The following is a 16,135-nucleotide window of genomic DNA, read 5'->3' on the forward strand; positions in this document are numbered from 1 at the left end:
CCCAATTCGTGCGCGCATGCGCAGTACGGCCGGCGCCTCATTTGCATGGGGTCACGGCTCATTACAATGAAGCACGCCCACTTCCTTCCCACTTGCAAAAACCCCGCCTTACGCCTCTGAATTTAAGTTACGCTGGCGCAAATTTAGACGCAAATGCGCTGTGGATACGGCACTTACGACACCAACTTAGGGCAACGTAACTTAAATGACATAAGTTAGGACAAACTAAATTTGCACCGCTGGCTGAGGATCTGGCCCATAATGTGACCCTTTAAGTATTATCAAAATCACTTTTTTTTTGTTTTGTTTTTTGCATTGGATCCTCAAAGATACATTACTTGTGCTCCAGTGGCCTTCACATCAAAAGCCCCCCTCCCAGAAATCTGGAAGTCGTAGTTCAAGCCAGTCCAGCTGGAATAGAAACTTCAGCATTCTGAACTACAATGCTTTGCTCTAAGGTGATATTACCCAACCATGGTGCAATTGCCACTGCACCATGCTTGAAGGTTAATACACTTTTACATAGTGCAACCTACATTCTAGTGCTATTTTCCTTATATAACAAGGTCCAATAGTTGATCCTAAATGTCAGGGTGTTCCACTCTGGGAAATAAATAAGTATCTATGGGGTAAAGCACCATGGAGAAGAAATCTTTTAAAATTTAAGTACACCTTTATGTAACTGTCAAGAAAAAAATATTTGAATACACAATTTTAAAGAATAATTTAACAGTAAAATAATAAATAAACAACCTTTTAATTTTTCAATGTTCGTCGCCTAGACAAAGAGCCAATAAATTGGGAATCAATTTAGTAATTCCGTTACAAATTTATTTATTTTAAATTAAAATAGGCCTGTGTGGAGCTTCCCAGCCAGTATGTACATGATGTCATCTTTCCTTAGTTTTTGTTTCCAAGTAGCCCAGGCTATGATGGGAGTGAGAAAGAAGATGTAAATTTCAGTCTAGCCTCAATAGTTGCCAATGAACTAGCCAAGCACTCTCACTTTATTCAATGAAAACAATGGCTTGTCTCTCTGAGCATGCCCAGTGCAGACATTCCCCCAGCCCGTAAACTGTGAACAAACCTGTTTGTACTGTTGTACAGTTCAGTACTGCACAGATAAATCCTAATTGTTATTCAGCTCCTTAGCATAAGCTCCTGGCATAGCTCACAGTCTTCACTGGTACTAAGACTGTCTAAAATAGCAACAAGAATGCATGCAACCTAAGACCCAGCGGGGGGACGGGAATAATTGTATCCTGTAATCTGGATTCGGAGTGTGGGACAATTTTATGAAGTTTCAGAAATGTTCAGTGTAATGTACTTTCTCCGAAGCTTCTTCAAGGTAAGCCATATTCATTTCTTCTAACTATGTAAAGAATGCTTCTCCCTAATAAGCGAATGTCATGGCTCTCTGAAGGAATGCAGAAAAGTAGTCCTGAAATAATGTTTAGTAACTGCTTTAATCTATTGACCAGCTCATTTTTGTGTATGGGATTTGTTATGTACCTTACAAAGGTCCAAGTAGTATAAAAAGTAGTTCTCTCTTGCTTATGTACAGTACCTTCTACTTAACTAAAACAAAAAGTTTAATAATTTTCATTTTAAATATGTGCTTGGTTTATTGTGTTATTTAGTTATACGACTTTTTTTTTTTTGGCTGGCTCAAATTGAAATTACGTTTTATAATACCTATGAATATCAGCATGTGATTGTTGCTAAGCACTATACATAACATGTGCAGGGCTAAATCACCTCAAGCAATATCACAATTCAGGTGCAAGCGTTTATTTTTAGGGAAGGGTGGAAAGTTCGTAATTATCAGGTTTAGTTTACATCGAGATCCAAAAATAGCTTGATACTGCGTTGCACCTAGAAATAGATAAAGGGAGGTATATGCATTGGATGAAACCTTATTAGAGGCGTGGAGAAGGATTGTGTATAAAATTTAATTTGAACACTTTTTAAAAATTGCTGTAAGATATTTTAAAATCAAGCTGCACGTGGATAGTGATGGGGGGGGGGGCAGTGTTACAGGTGCTCAAAATCTCCTCCTATCAGCAACATCTACTGAATAACAAAGAAAAACAAAGTAATTTTCTAAAATAGAATAATCAATCATTATTGCCAATCAATTGTCCAGTGTCAACTCTGATATGCAGCAGCTGGAATATTGACAGACACCAAGACTAGAATAAGTCATGTGATGTCATCTGTTCCCCCCTCCCCCTAAAAACACCTCAGAATGAAGTTCATTCATCCAACTTTAACCATCAGATCATTTTAAAACAAGTTCCTAGTTTTTTAACCGATGGATAAAAAAACCGATGGGGCCCACAAACGAACGGTTAGTCTGATGAAAACGGTCCATCAGACAAACCTATCGTGTGTACGCGGCATAAGGCTTTTTCAAAGCATTGTATGTGTATAATATTTTTATATTTTTTTATACATTTGATGTTCCATATTTGCAGATTGTTTACATACATAATATATGAAGAAAGCAGGCATCCTTGCTAATACTAGACCAGCTTTTCTCAACCTTTTTACCATAGCGGAATCCTTAAAATATTTTTTGGGTCTCAGAGAACACCTGCAAAAAAATAATTCATTGGGGGGTCAGGGGGAAAAAGGGGCCCATACTTTGATGGTCAGTAGGAGGAATGTCCTGTACATTTTTGGTCAGTAGGAAGAATGTCTCCCTTACATTGATGGTCAGTAGGAAGAATGTCCCCTTCCATTGATTGTTAGTAGGAAGAATTCCCCCCCTTACATTGAAGATCAATAGAAATAATGCCCCCCTTGCATTGATGGTCAGTAGGAAGAATGCCCCTTACACTGGTGGTCAGTATACCACCCTTATAGACAGCTAAAAAGTTCCCTGATGTTGTGCTGCTGGGCGTGCCAAGTATCACTGGCTCTGGAGCTATGGAGGCACCATCAGATGGAACATCAATGGTCCAAAGCTGAAAGAAAACATAGAAACCTCTGGAGGAACCCTAGGGCTCCAAAGAATGATGATTGAGACTGATATGCTAGACAAATGCTCATGAAATGTTTGCAAAAGCTATCCTGCCTGTTATTATCTAGAACAGTGTTAGTATATTTCATGGAAATCCAAAGGTCTGAAATTCTTTTGTAATACGCTTATGTGATTATCAGTACTTTATAAACATTTCTATAATTAAAAACTTTGAAACTAACCAATATAAGTGAACCATTTTGTTTTTTGCAAACCTGAGTATTTTTGCCAAGCACAAGGGACCCTAGGAGTGCGTAACCACTGACCCAGAGGTATTTGAGGCTGGCACTGGGCTATTTCTAGGCAAGGCCAGTAACGGCCAGAACATAATGATTGCATGTGGAAATGTTAGTATAAAAAAGTTCCAGTACATTTTTTTAAGGATAACTTCTACCAGATAGCTATGCAAGGATGTGTGTTTTGTCCTAATTGTCATAAAATTTGCAATTCTGTTTACTCAGTCATCTTATTCACACTACCACTAATACTACTACTGAACAGTCAAAGGGTAACACTGCTGTTCTAAGTCTGCATCTTTGTAGCTTACGGTACTTTGCCATCTCTTACCTACCCCATCATGCTCACCTAACCATGAAATAGCGTCACACATTAGTGAGGTACTGTACCCTTTGGTTTCTCCACCTTAGCTCCCCATCTTCTCTAGTTCTCAGTATTCCAGGCATGTTAGATTGATATCAATGTGCAATACCTGATATTTGCGTGCAATTGTTCCTTTTCTCTTCATAATAAGAAATTATCCTTTCACTGTTGCCAAACATTTCTTGGGGTGGACAGAACATTTGCAGCTGGCCTAGCAGCTATTCAGTCTTGGGGATGGGAGAACTTTGGCTGCCCATCATTCTTATTAGTTCCCTGTTCAGAAAATTTCTGGGGCCTAAAATTGTCTCCAGCTTTGTCATATTTCGCTTGATGTGTGTGAGTGATATGTGTGTAGCCAAAAAGCAAATATTCTGCAGCAGACACTGAATTCCCAAGCCATCACTGATGACAAGTGTCAGTTCCTATAATTGTTGGCCTCTAAATTAGTCTCCACAAAGCTCCTAAAATAAAAGGAAGTGGAACCTCTCACTACATTAAAAGCCTCTGAACAACTTATTGGGGGCGATTTACTAAAACTGTAAAGCTCTAAAGCTGTCTGGCGCAGCTGTGTATGGTAGCCAATCAGCTTCTAACTTCAGCTTGTTCAAGTAAGCTTTGACATTAAAACCTGGAAGCTGATTGGTTTCTATGCAGAGCTGCACCAGATTTTTCTCTCTCCAGTTTTAGTAAATCCTCCCTGTAGAGTCATCCAACAAACCGACTGCTCCATCTGATGTACAGACCCCCTAAAGAATTTCACTTGGTCAGCAGCTTTTGCCTAAAACCCTAGTTTGGCATGTCTGGTTTAAAGGAAACAGGTACTTTGCCCATTCAGGGCTATGTAACAGGTTTTCTTGATAGCCCACCCCTCCATGCTGATACTTACCTGCCCTGCACTCCGCCATAGCCCCATTCTTTGCCAGAGACCATAAAAATACCTAGTGCTTCGCATGTGACTCTCCCCCGACCTTCCAACAAGGCAGGGTCGAACCTATTATAGGAATTAACAAAGTGATTTCATAATCACCATATTTTCACCTACATTTTGGAAAATTAAAACTTTAAATTTCACTGATTACTACCTATAAGGCCAATCACCTTATCCCTGTGTAATCTCTGACATAGACTCTTCTGGAACTGACATGGGGCTTTTTGGGGTTCCAGAGAGAGAATTCTAATAGCTTGGGAGCACATGGAAGGCAGAATTAAGCAGTGAAAGGGACAGACTATCAAGCAATCTTGTTTCTTTGCAGCAAATGTTGAAAGTGTTATTTTATATCTATTCAATAAGTGTAAAACAAATAAAAAATCTGTTTATTCTGTCAGAAACCCAGTCCTGTCCTGTACTCTATACAATGTTATTTCAGACATTGTTATCAGCCCTGCCCAGTTTTCCTGTGCCAGGGTGACGATGCTGCTCCTGCATGGATACAGTACAGGAAATCTGCAGTGCTACCTAGGGATAGGAAGTGTTATTGGCAGGATCACTAGGATGGCAATTATTGGCTACGATTAAGGCTAATTGCCGAAACGCACTACCCACTGTATTTTGTACACTTTGCCTGTTACAATAAAGTAATATATTCTGAAGAACGAGCTGCTGGCTCTCCATTCAAACCTTTTCAATAAACAAAAAAGGCTGAATAAAAGAAGCTTCGAAATACAGTATATCATTTTTGTTCTTGGGTTTAGATACACTTTAAGTTACATAGGCCATTAATGAAACATAGCTGACTTGTAATTAACTGTATAATAGACTGTAAATATGTTATGATTCATAAATCATTGTCATTGTTTCTGGAAGGGACTTTTTAAAGATGCTTCAGTTTAGTTTATAATAACTCTGTGTATATATGTTTAGTGCGATTTATGTTCAAGAGTACCGCGTAACAACGCAAAGTAACAAGTCAACGGCGTAAACATGTGTCATCCTTTTCTAGTACTTGTACTATTTTCTGAGGGATTACTGGGCAAGAGGTGACCATGTTTAGTACTCTGCAAAATATCCTCCATACAGTGTCTACATTTGCAGCACTAGTTCTCATAATTTAGTTCTCATAAGCCAAAGGAAATTTTAGATATGTATCCATATCTTATACAACATAAATAGTGATAAAAAGGCGCTAACCCAATAGCGAAAATGAAATGAATATAGTGTAGCTGCCCCTTTAAGTATGAATCACACTACAATCATGACTTGTGTAAAGATAGGTGCTACACCTTTGTTAAAATCTATTCATCCACAACCCCAAAAATGTACAAACTTTATACATTATTGGTGTTGTGGATAAATAGATTTAAGGGAAGGAGTAGCGCCTACCTTTACACCATTTATGATGTATCCATCTCTGCTGCACTACATTGGGCAGCATTGGTCAATGTTGCCCAGTGTAGCCCAGCAGGGCTGGTGCGAACGAGCATAGACAAGGCAATATGCCTAATGTGCCTTTCTTTCAGTTCACACCAATGTGCCAAAGAAAAGTAGGAGAGGTTTTAATGTTACGCAGTGTGGAATACTGCAATGGGTTACAACACATGACAACGCATTGCAGTGCATGGCGTTAAACAAAATGTAATTTTGTGGCATTTAACTAAAGTTAGAAAAAAACATCCTCCCTCCTAGATTGTAAGCTTTAACGAGCAGGGCCCTATGATTCCTCCTGTATTGAATTGTAACTGTCTGCCCTCATGTTGTTAAGCGCTGCACAAACTGTTGGCGCTATATGAATCTTGTATAATAATAATAAAAAAGAACGCACTGCCCTTACTCAATGCACGCCAGCTGTGTGTCTTATACAGTGCATATTATGTTGCTGGTATGAATGGGCTCTTAAGGACAACTTCATCCAAAAGTAATATCTGGTTATAGAGAAGAGGGGATCACCGCTCCAGATGGGTCAACTATGTAATAATAGACTAACTCAGGATACCGTGGGTGCTGGCAGTGCACTAGACATGCATAGGATATGAAGAGAAGAATGGATGGCCGCACTCCGATGACCATTAAGGTTGTCTTTTATTCAAACGAACAGCAGGTACATCACATCACAAGGTTACAGCAATGGAACAGGGGAACAGCCGACGCGTTTCGCACTGAACTAGTGCTTATTATAGGTGGAGTCTGATGTAGCCAAGACACTCACTATTTTTTTTTTGTCTTATGGACTCCAGCAGAGACATGTCCCTGGTATTTTCTAACCTCATTAATTGACTGTTCCCAAAGACTGGAGGCCTGTGGCCAAGTTTGGGAAATCCAAATGAAGTTGTATCTTCCCCCAAGCCAGTCAAATGGTGGGATTACATGGCTATGGTTACCCTAACATGCTCATTCCTGCGATTTTCATACTGTATATCATTCATGGCTTAGGTTCACATAATGACAAGGCTGGAATTAAAGGAAAAGTCCCCCTGACTCTGAGAATAAAAGGTACCCAAATACAGCTTAGTGATTACAGAAGAGATTCTGTTTTTAAAAAATGCACAACATTGAATGAGGTAAGAAGCAATATCTCATATACATTGTATAATATGCTATAAGGTATGGATCAGACTTCTATCTGGGGAGCCTATGAGCACATAAAGCTTGGTGCCTTAAAATGGAAATAATGCTGCACATACTAACCCCTTAGTCCAGCAATGCGAGGTCTGCAAACTCCTTCATTAGTACTGACATCTTCATCCTGTCTTCTGGGTTTGTCAGCTTCGCCCATGTTGACTGGCTACGCCAGGATGACGGAATTTTCACACATGCACACAGGAGTTAATTAATCCTGAAACTGAGGCGTGCAAAGAGGGTCCACCGAGCTGCACATGCACATCTTAAAGGGGTTGTAAAGGAATTTTTTTTTTTTTTCATAATAAGCATCCTTTACCTGCAGACATTCCTCTTTTCACTTCCTCATTGTTCGTTTTTGCTCAGAAGTTGCTCTATTTCTTCTCTGTTCTGTTCACTTCCTGCTTGTCTGATTTTACTGACCACCGTGAAGGGAGGCTTTACTGCGGTGGTGAGTAATGTGCTCACCCCCTCCTGGGAACTACATCTGTGCGGCAGGATGCTCTCTACGTGTTAGAGACTTCAAGGAGGTGTGAATTACTGGGCGTGCCACAATTCATACTGGGAAATGTAGTTCTTACATGAACGAGCGATGCAAACCAGGAAGTGAATGAAAGAACAGAAACTAGAATGCCGGAGGTGATATAGATGAAGGAATTTAATAGGTATTTACTCATTTTTTTAACAGAATCCTTACACTATTCTGTCTGTCTACCTTGCAGACATTAATTTTAGGCAACATTTTTTTTTCCTTTAGTGACCCTTTAATATTCATTCTAACGCAGTTTATTTCTCGGACCTTTCGGTATCTTTACAATTCTGCATCAATACATTCCTGGCATATCACAATATACATACAGCAACCTTTTTTAGAACCTTTTATCTTTAAAGTAACACTAAACGGTATACTCTGTTCCCCAAGAATAATCCATACACATCCACCACTTAATCATTCTGTAATCCATTTTGAAATGGTTTCTTACTGTATTTTCCTACCTCCTTGTAACATCCTCTATGAGCTCTCAAACCCAGTGCTGAATTACCAAATAAGCAGAGCAGACACTGGCCTATAGGTTCAATGCCATTTAAGGGGCCCCGCGACAACAGAACAAAATAATATTGATTTAATTTTGAAAGAAAATTACAATGAAGCTTTCTTAAATTGTTTAAAAAATAATCAACTCAAAGAAAAAAAAAAACGTTATATTAAAGACTCTAGAGACTATAGAGAAAATACTGTATTAATGTAATATAGTCAATAACAACAATTACCAAAAATAACAACTACCGGTTTACTGTGCACTTTATTATAACATGGGACTGAGAAGGAAAAGAAGAAAAAGTGATTGTGATTGGTTGGTAAAGGTTACAGCCAGGGCCGGACTTACCATTGGCCTTGACTGGGCTCAAGCCCAGGGGCCCCACCCAATAGGGGGCCCCCTTTAAAAAAAAAAAAAAAAAAAAAAAAAATTTTTTTTTTTTTTTTTTTTTTTTTAGGGGTCCGGAGGTCCCCAGGGGCTCGGAGGCCCCCAGGGCCCCGGACGGCAACCCCCCTTTTTTTTATTTATTTTTTGTAAAAAAATGTTTTTTTTATATATTTTTTATTTATATATATATATATATATATATATATATATATATATATATATATATATATATATATATATATATTTTATTATTATTATTAAAGGGCCCAGGGGTCTCCAGGGCCCCCGAATGGCAACCCACCTTTTTTATTTTTTTATAAAAAAAAATTCATTTTTTTATATATATATATATATATATATATATATATATATATATATATATATATGTTTTTATTAAAGGGCTCAGAGGTCCCCAGGGCCCCATGTGGCAACCCCCCCTTTTTTATTTTTTTTATAAATGTTTATTTTTTTATTTTTGTTTATTTTTTTATTTTTTATTAAAAGGCCCAGAGGTTCCCAGGGGCCCAGAGGTCCCCAGGGCCCCCGGGTTTGGCAACCTCCCTTTTTTTATGTATTTTTTATAAATGTTTTTTTTTTTATTATTAAAGGGCCCAGAGGTTTATTTTTTCTTTTTATTAAAAGGCCCAGAGGTCCCCAGGGCCCCGGATGGCTACATATATTTATATATATTTGTTTTCTTCTTTATTTCTTCTTTTTTTTGTAAAGGCCCCCCCGCTTCTCAAATTGCGGCAGCCCCCACGCTTCTCAATTTCAGGCGGCAGCACCCCCACCCCCCCTAGGTTCTCTGCTTCAGGGGGCCCATGCCTTAAGCTGTGCAAGGGGCCCCAAAATTCCTGATGGCGGCCCTGCGCATACCTCCCAACACGCACGGATTCTGTGGGACTTTCCCGCACAGACAGCTTCTTCCCGCAGTCCCGCAAAAGGGTTAATTTTCCCGCACTGCAAGAGGAGGAGGCAGCACGGAAGCAGGAGGAACCGGAGTGGTGTGTGGAGGACTGTGGCTGCTGAAGGGAAGAAAGCCGAGAGCCGGGCTAATGACAGTCTGTGGCCCCGGCTGTTGGCACAGGTGAGAGGCACTCCCCCCCTCAACAACTGCAAATTCCCCCCCCCCCCCGCTCAACAACTTTAATGCGCTCCCCCCCGCTCAACAACTTCAATTCGCGCCCCCCCCCCCCCCCCCGCTCAACAACTTCGATCCCCCCCAATTCTCGGCTCCAGGGGGCCCCTTCAACACTCAAGCCCAGGGGCCCCCACCACCCTAAGTCCTGCCCTGGTTACAGCATATCATTACTGCTCACTGACTGGTTGCAAGAGGTTACAGAACACATAATGGCTCACTGATTAGTTGTTAGAGGTTACAGCACATTATTTATGCTTGCTGATTGGTTTCTAGAGGTTACTGCACTTCATTACTGCTCACTGATTGGCTGCTAAAAGTTACTGCACATCCTTACCACTCACTGATTGATTGCTAGAGGTTACTGCACATCATTGGGTTTCTGCATGTTATTACCGCCCATCCTTCACTTAGCTCCATAACTCCAACCTTCTCCCCATAGCCCTGACCATCACCCCTCTGTACTCTGCATAGCCTCACCCACAACCCCCTGTACTCTTCATAGCCCCACCCACAACCCCCTGTACTCTTCATAGCCCCACCCACAATTCCCTTCTCTACTCTCAATAGCCCTGCTCACAAAGATCCCTCTCTATAGCCTCACCCCAAAATGCCACCATAGCCCCAACTTTAAATGCCACTCAGCTTTCCATAGCTCCTCCCAAAAAGCTCCCACTACTCTTCATAGCTCCACCCCCAAATGTCACTTCCCCCTCATAGGGATACCACCTCTAATTCCAATAGCCCCGCCTACAGTTCCCCTCCAGCACTGCGGTGGGATCGATCCGCTGGGCCCCCCGGCACAACATCTTTCCCCGGTCTATCTTCCGGGACTGTTTATTTGATAGGCCAGGCCGCAATGAAGTCACTCCCAAGCATGTGCACAGGAGTGACATTGCTGAACTGCACATGCGTGGCTCAGTGAACATGACAGCTGACAGGCAGAAGGATGCATTTATGGCAGAAGAGACCAATAGGGTCTCTTCTGTCATTATAACCCTGCCTGTCAGCCATTTGTTTAAAATTAGCTTTACTTCCACTTTAAATAGAATATTTTTTTGTGTCACTTTAAGGGATTAGTCCAGGAAGTAGATGACCCTGAACAAAGATGGCTCTGTCTTTCTGGAGACAAAATCAGACGATCATTGTCAGGGGGCATACTGGTCTCTTTTAGAGGTAACTGGAAATATTACTCATTACTTAGCAGGCATGACCCTACCATGAAAAATAGATCTGTAGATAAAAAGTGTAAACCTTGTTCTATTGTTCAATTTATTTGTGCTGTGGTTCTACCCACATCCCAGCCACTCATGGACACAGTACTGACGTAAGGATTGGCAGATGGAATAACTCTGCATGCCAGGGGACGCAGACACCTGCCACTCCTGAAAGTATCAGATGGAAAAATTCTGCTGGCAACTTTGCATTGCAAGAGATCTAAGATTTCACAAACAGAGTCTTTTTTTATTTTTTTTTAAAAACACGATACTTCAACTGAGGTTTAATATGGGGTTCTATTATTTATTTATTTTTTTTAAATAATGCTTTTTTACTTTTTTGTTCACTTACCAGCTTGCTTGACTGGCATTGTATGCCAAAAACTCCTTTCATCTACACATAAAATAACTAATTTTAAAAAACATTTTACTAACATTATTGTTACATAGTATTTATAAAGAAACTGACAAACAGATAAGAGCTTTTGTCAGCACTCCTGCAACAGAGACCGGGACCAGGCTGAGTAAGGCCTCTTTCACACGGGACAGATCCGTGATGATCCGCCCCGTGAACCTCTGCTTGCTCGGCGGGGATCGCTCCGCCAATCCCCGCTGAGCCGCCGGATGCCACACTGTGCAGGGACCGCCTTGTCAGATCTCCGCTCCCCACTATGAGGGGATCGGATGAACACGGACAGTCTGTCCGTGTTCACCCGTTCCGATTCGCAGACGAATGGAAAAATAGGGTTTTCCTCCGTCTGCAGAATCGGAGGATTGCGGACCCGGATGAGATCGGGTGTCAGCGGATGTTCATCCGCTGACACCCGCAATCTCATAGGAATCAATGTATGTCCCTTTTTCATCCGTACACAGATGAATGAAAAAGCGGACATACGGTCCGCCCGTGTGAAAGAGCCCTATTAGGCTCCTGTGTAATGAAAGCTTGCAAACAGTCTACAGCAGGCTTTTATTTATATCTATACTGGTGTTCTGACAGCATCTCATTGATTAACACAGCCTGCAAACACTGTTTGCATGCTTTGTTTACACAGGACTTGCTGTCAACACTACTGAAACAATGACTGGGACCCAGCTTTCAAAATGAAAAACCAGTCCAGAACCTCAGAAACTCCTTCTATAGCAGTATCTATAGGCACAAGCCTACTGTACCTAATGGATAATCCAGCCCTAGGTGGTGCATACTGTCAGGCCGCGTACACACAGTCGTTCCAAACCGATGAGAATGGTCCGACGGGCCATTTCCATCGGTTCACCGCTGAAGTGGCCTGATGGTCTGATGTGCGTACACACCATCGTTCCAAAAAACGATCGTGTCAGAACGCGGTGACGTAAAACACACGAAGTGCTGAAAAAAACAAAGTTCAATGCTTCCAAGCATGTGTCGACTTGATTCTGAGCATGCGCGGGTTTTGAACCGATGCTTTCTGTACTAACCATCGGTTTGGACCGATTGGGCAGCGGTCCATCGGTTCGATTTTAACCACTTCCCGCCCGGCCTATGGCCGATTTACGTCCGGAAAGTGGTTTTGAAATCCTGACTGGACGTCCATGGACGTCCTGCAGGATTTCATGCCGCGCGCGCCCGACAGATGCGAGTAAAGGAGAGCCGATCGGCGGCTCTCCTGACAGGGGGGGTTCCCGCTGATTGTTTATCAGCGCAGCCCCCCCTTGGATCGCCACACTGGTCACGGGCCATTTCCATCGGTTCACCGCTGAAGTGGCCTGATGGTCTGATGTGCGTACACACCATCGTTCCAAAAAACGATCGTGTCAGAACGCGGTGACGTAAAACACACGACGTGCTGAAAAAAACAAAGTTCAATGCTTCCAAGCATGCGTCGACTTGATTCTGAGCATGCACGGGTTTTGAACCGATGCTTTCTGTACTAACCATCGGTTTGGACCGATTGGGCAGCGTTCCATTGGTTCGATTTTAACCACTTCCCGCCCGGCCTATGGCCGATTTACATCCGGGAAGTGGTTTTGAAATCCTGACTGGACGTCCATGGACGTCCTGCAGGATTTCATGCCGCGCGCGCCCGTGGGGGCGCGCAGCGCGGCGATCAGTGATGCGGGGTGTCAGTCTTACACCCTGCATCTCCGATCTCGGTAAAGATCAGCCGTGATCAGCCGTGTCCAATCACGGCTGATCACGATGTAAACAGGAAGAGCCGTTGATGGCTCTTCCTCACTCGCGTCTGACAGACGCGAGTAAAGGAGAGCCGATCGTCGGCTCTCCTGACAGGGGAGGTTCCCGCTGATTGTTTATCAGCGCAGCCCCCCTTCGGATCGCCACACTGGACCACCAGGGAAGCCCACCCTGGACCACCAGGGAAGGGCAAAAAAAAAAAAGCCTAAAAAATAAAATAAAAAAAAAAGCATTAAAAAAAAAAAAGATGCCAATCAGTGCCCACAAATGGGCACTGACAGGCAACATGGGAATCAGTGCTGCCCCACAGTGTCCATCAGTGCCACCCCAGTGTCCATCAGTGCCACCCCACAGTGTCCATCAGTGCCACCCCACAGTGCCCATCCATGCCCAGTGCCCACCTATCAGTGCCCATCTGTGCCACCCATAAGTATCCATCAGTGCCACCCATAAGTGCCGCCCATGAGTGCCCATCTGTGCCGCCTATGAGTGCCCAGTGCCGCCCATGAGTGCCCATCAGTGCCGCCTATGTGTGCCCATCAGTGCCGCCTATGTGTGCCCATCAGTGCCGCCTATGAGTGCCCATCAGTGCCGCATACCAGCGCCGCCAATCAGTGCCACCTCATCTGTGCCCGTCAGTACTACCTCATCGATGTCCATCAGTGCCATCTCATCGGTGCCCATCAGTGCCGCCATATCAGTGCCCGTAATTGAAAGAGAAAACTTACTTATTTACAAAAAAATTAACAGAAAAAAATAAAAACGTAATTTTTTTTCAAAATTTTCAGTCTTTTTTTAGTTGTTGCGCAAAAAAAATCGCAGAGGTGATCAAATACCACCAAAAGAAAGCTCTATTTGTGGGGAAAAAAGGACGCCAATTTTGTTTGGGTACAGTGTAGCATGACCGCGCAATTGTCATTCAAAGTGCGACAGTGCTGAAAGCTGAAAATTGGCTTGGGCGGGAAGGTGCGTAAGTGCCTGGTATGGAAGTGGTTAAAGCATGTTTTAAAATTTTGGACCGAAGGACAACGGACCGATGGGCCTTACACGCGGTCGGTTTTGACCGATGAAACTGGACTTAAGGCCGTTTTCATCGGTTTGGACCGACCGTGTGTATGCGGCCTCAGAGAATATTGGCAGGATTTTATGGACAGTAGCAGCAGACTGAAAGCACATTGATACGGGTTGGATCATTAGATGCTTTTTGCCATATTGTCCTATCTCCACCCCTTGTGACGGAACGTCTGGCACCCAGTCTGTGTGGCTCCGCCATACAGTGCCTCCTGCCCTCTAAACTGTTCCAGCAGACCGAGAGCTAATACCAGCCCTTGTACCCCAAGCATCGTACACAGAGTAGTGGTTGAGGTAGAACACATGGAATGACTGTTTATTGAACAGAAATACAGTTACACTTTAAAAGTAAGTCAGTCATCACAACAATAAAGCCAAATATTTACCCTAAACGTTATACAAGGGTTATATAATAAGCTAAAGTTGACACAAGGCTAATCACACTATAAGAACCTCCAAGGGTTATCCAAATTAGCCAACAGACAGAAACAATAGGTGACTCAATTAACAATGGGAATTCACACCTAGGAGGCACGAAATGGAAGAGACACAAATTTGTGCATTCTGTCCACTAGACAAGTCATTAGAAGACAAAAAATGTAAAGGGGCCTCTCCAACCCAATCTGCAGGAGGGCCACCATATTCCCTCTGACCATTGCCCTTTGCAAGATTAATCTTACACCTTTCCATCCACTCCAGAATGGAATCTTTACTGTATTTTTTCACAAAATGAATACAGAATGAATCCAAGCCTCGCTCTCAGCGCTCATCACATTGTTGTTCATCATTAGATAATGATATGCTCTCTCCATGGGCCATAATCAGTGGGTAGAAGTCAAGCCCCTAGTCCCCTCAAAAAGCACCTGCCTCGGTTGGGTCTGTCCCACCCCTGTTCACATATCTGACTTCACAACCATGAGAATGAGGCATACAGGCAAACTACATAACTGACTACTGCTGGGGGAAAATTACAAGTATTTTATTCAATTTGATTTAGGCTGGATTCACACTTGTGCAATGTAAATTCCAGCTCTGTTATCTCTGCAAAGAGATAAGAGAGCTGTCCAGCAGATCATCTCCGTTTTAGCTGTGAATTTGGAGACCTGGGAGAGGGGAGAGGGGAGGGGGAGGGGGGAAGTGTATTGAGGTGAATGAGAAAAATCCTGATGAGAAATGAACCCCTCTGCGAATCAGATGCGTGCCCATAGAAGATAAAGGGGCCTGAATTTGCACTTGAGCCGCACCGCAATGCCAGAAAACGCACACGTTTTTTGGGCAATGCGCAGTGCGAATGCATCGGACATATGTGAACCAGCCTCATTAAAATCAATGTATTTTTTAATGTTATGCAAATTGGATGCGGTTTAAGCCGCATTCAATTTACAATGGTGTGAACCCGGCCTAATAGTATCTTGTTGGCAATCGCTACTTACAGACCACTATATTACACATTTTTAAAACATTATTACCAAAATGGCTAAACACGGAGGATCTGGATGTTCAGCAGCAAATATTTATACAATGTAATCTTATAATATACTGTATACAGTAAATAAAAAAAAAAATGATAACCAGGGGATCTATTATTGATCCAGGCCATCAAGTTATTATATAATATTCTGTGCTATTGAGGATGTCGATAGGCTTGTCACAGAACAATGGCTACATCTTTATTACTCACCCTAATTGGTGTAGCATTTATGTATAATGACAGATTTTATAGCAATGCTAATCATTTTGGAATGAAACTATGAACAATATGCACTCTGAATGTACATGAAAAAAAAAATTATATGCAGAGAAGATCAATTAATTAATACCCTTACCTCAGTACGTTAATAAATGGGATATGTGTAGACTTAGAATGCTTATTTGTGAGAACTTAACCACTTGCTGCCCAGGCAATTTTGAAAATGTTCACATATATGTGAAAA

The 16,135-nt window shown here is 42.3% G+C and overlaps 1 protein-coding gene across 2 annotated transcripts in view; it reads left to right on the plus strand.

The window, feature by feature from the left end:
• The first annotated feature begins 1,122 nt into the window (after positions 1-1,122).
• Positions 1,123-16,135, plus strand: part of ARHGEF4 (Rho guanine nucleotide exchange factor 4) — a 259,115-nt gene continuing 244,102 nt past the window's right edge. Inside the window, exon 1 of one of the 2 annotated variants that reach the window (XM_040348980.1) lies at positions 1,123-1,348. In XM_040348980.1, coding sequence (XP_040204914.1) covers positions 1,310-1,348 — 39 coding nt within the window. In that variant the 5' untranslated portion in view covers positions 1,123-1,309. The remainder of the gene's footprint in view (positions 1,349-16,135) is intronic. The other variant, XM_040348982.1, reaches the window with a different exon arrangement.

The sequence above is a fragment of the Rana temporaria genome, chromosome 4 (assembly GCF_905171775.1).
Source record: "Rana temporaria chromosome 4, aRanTem1.1, whole genome shotgun sequence".
NCBI lineage: Eukaryota > Metazoa > Chordata > Amphibia > Anura > Ranidae > Rana > Rana temporaria.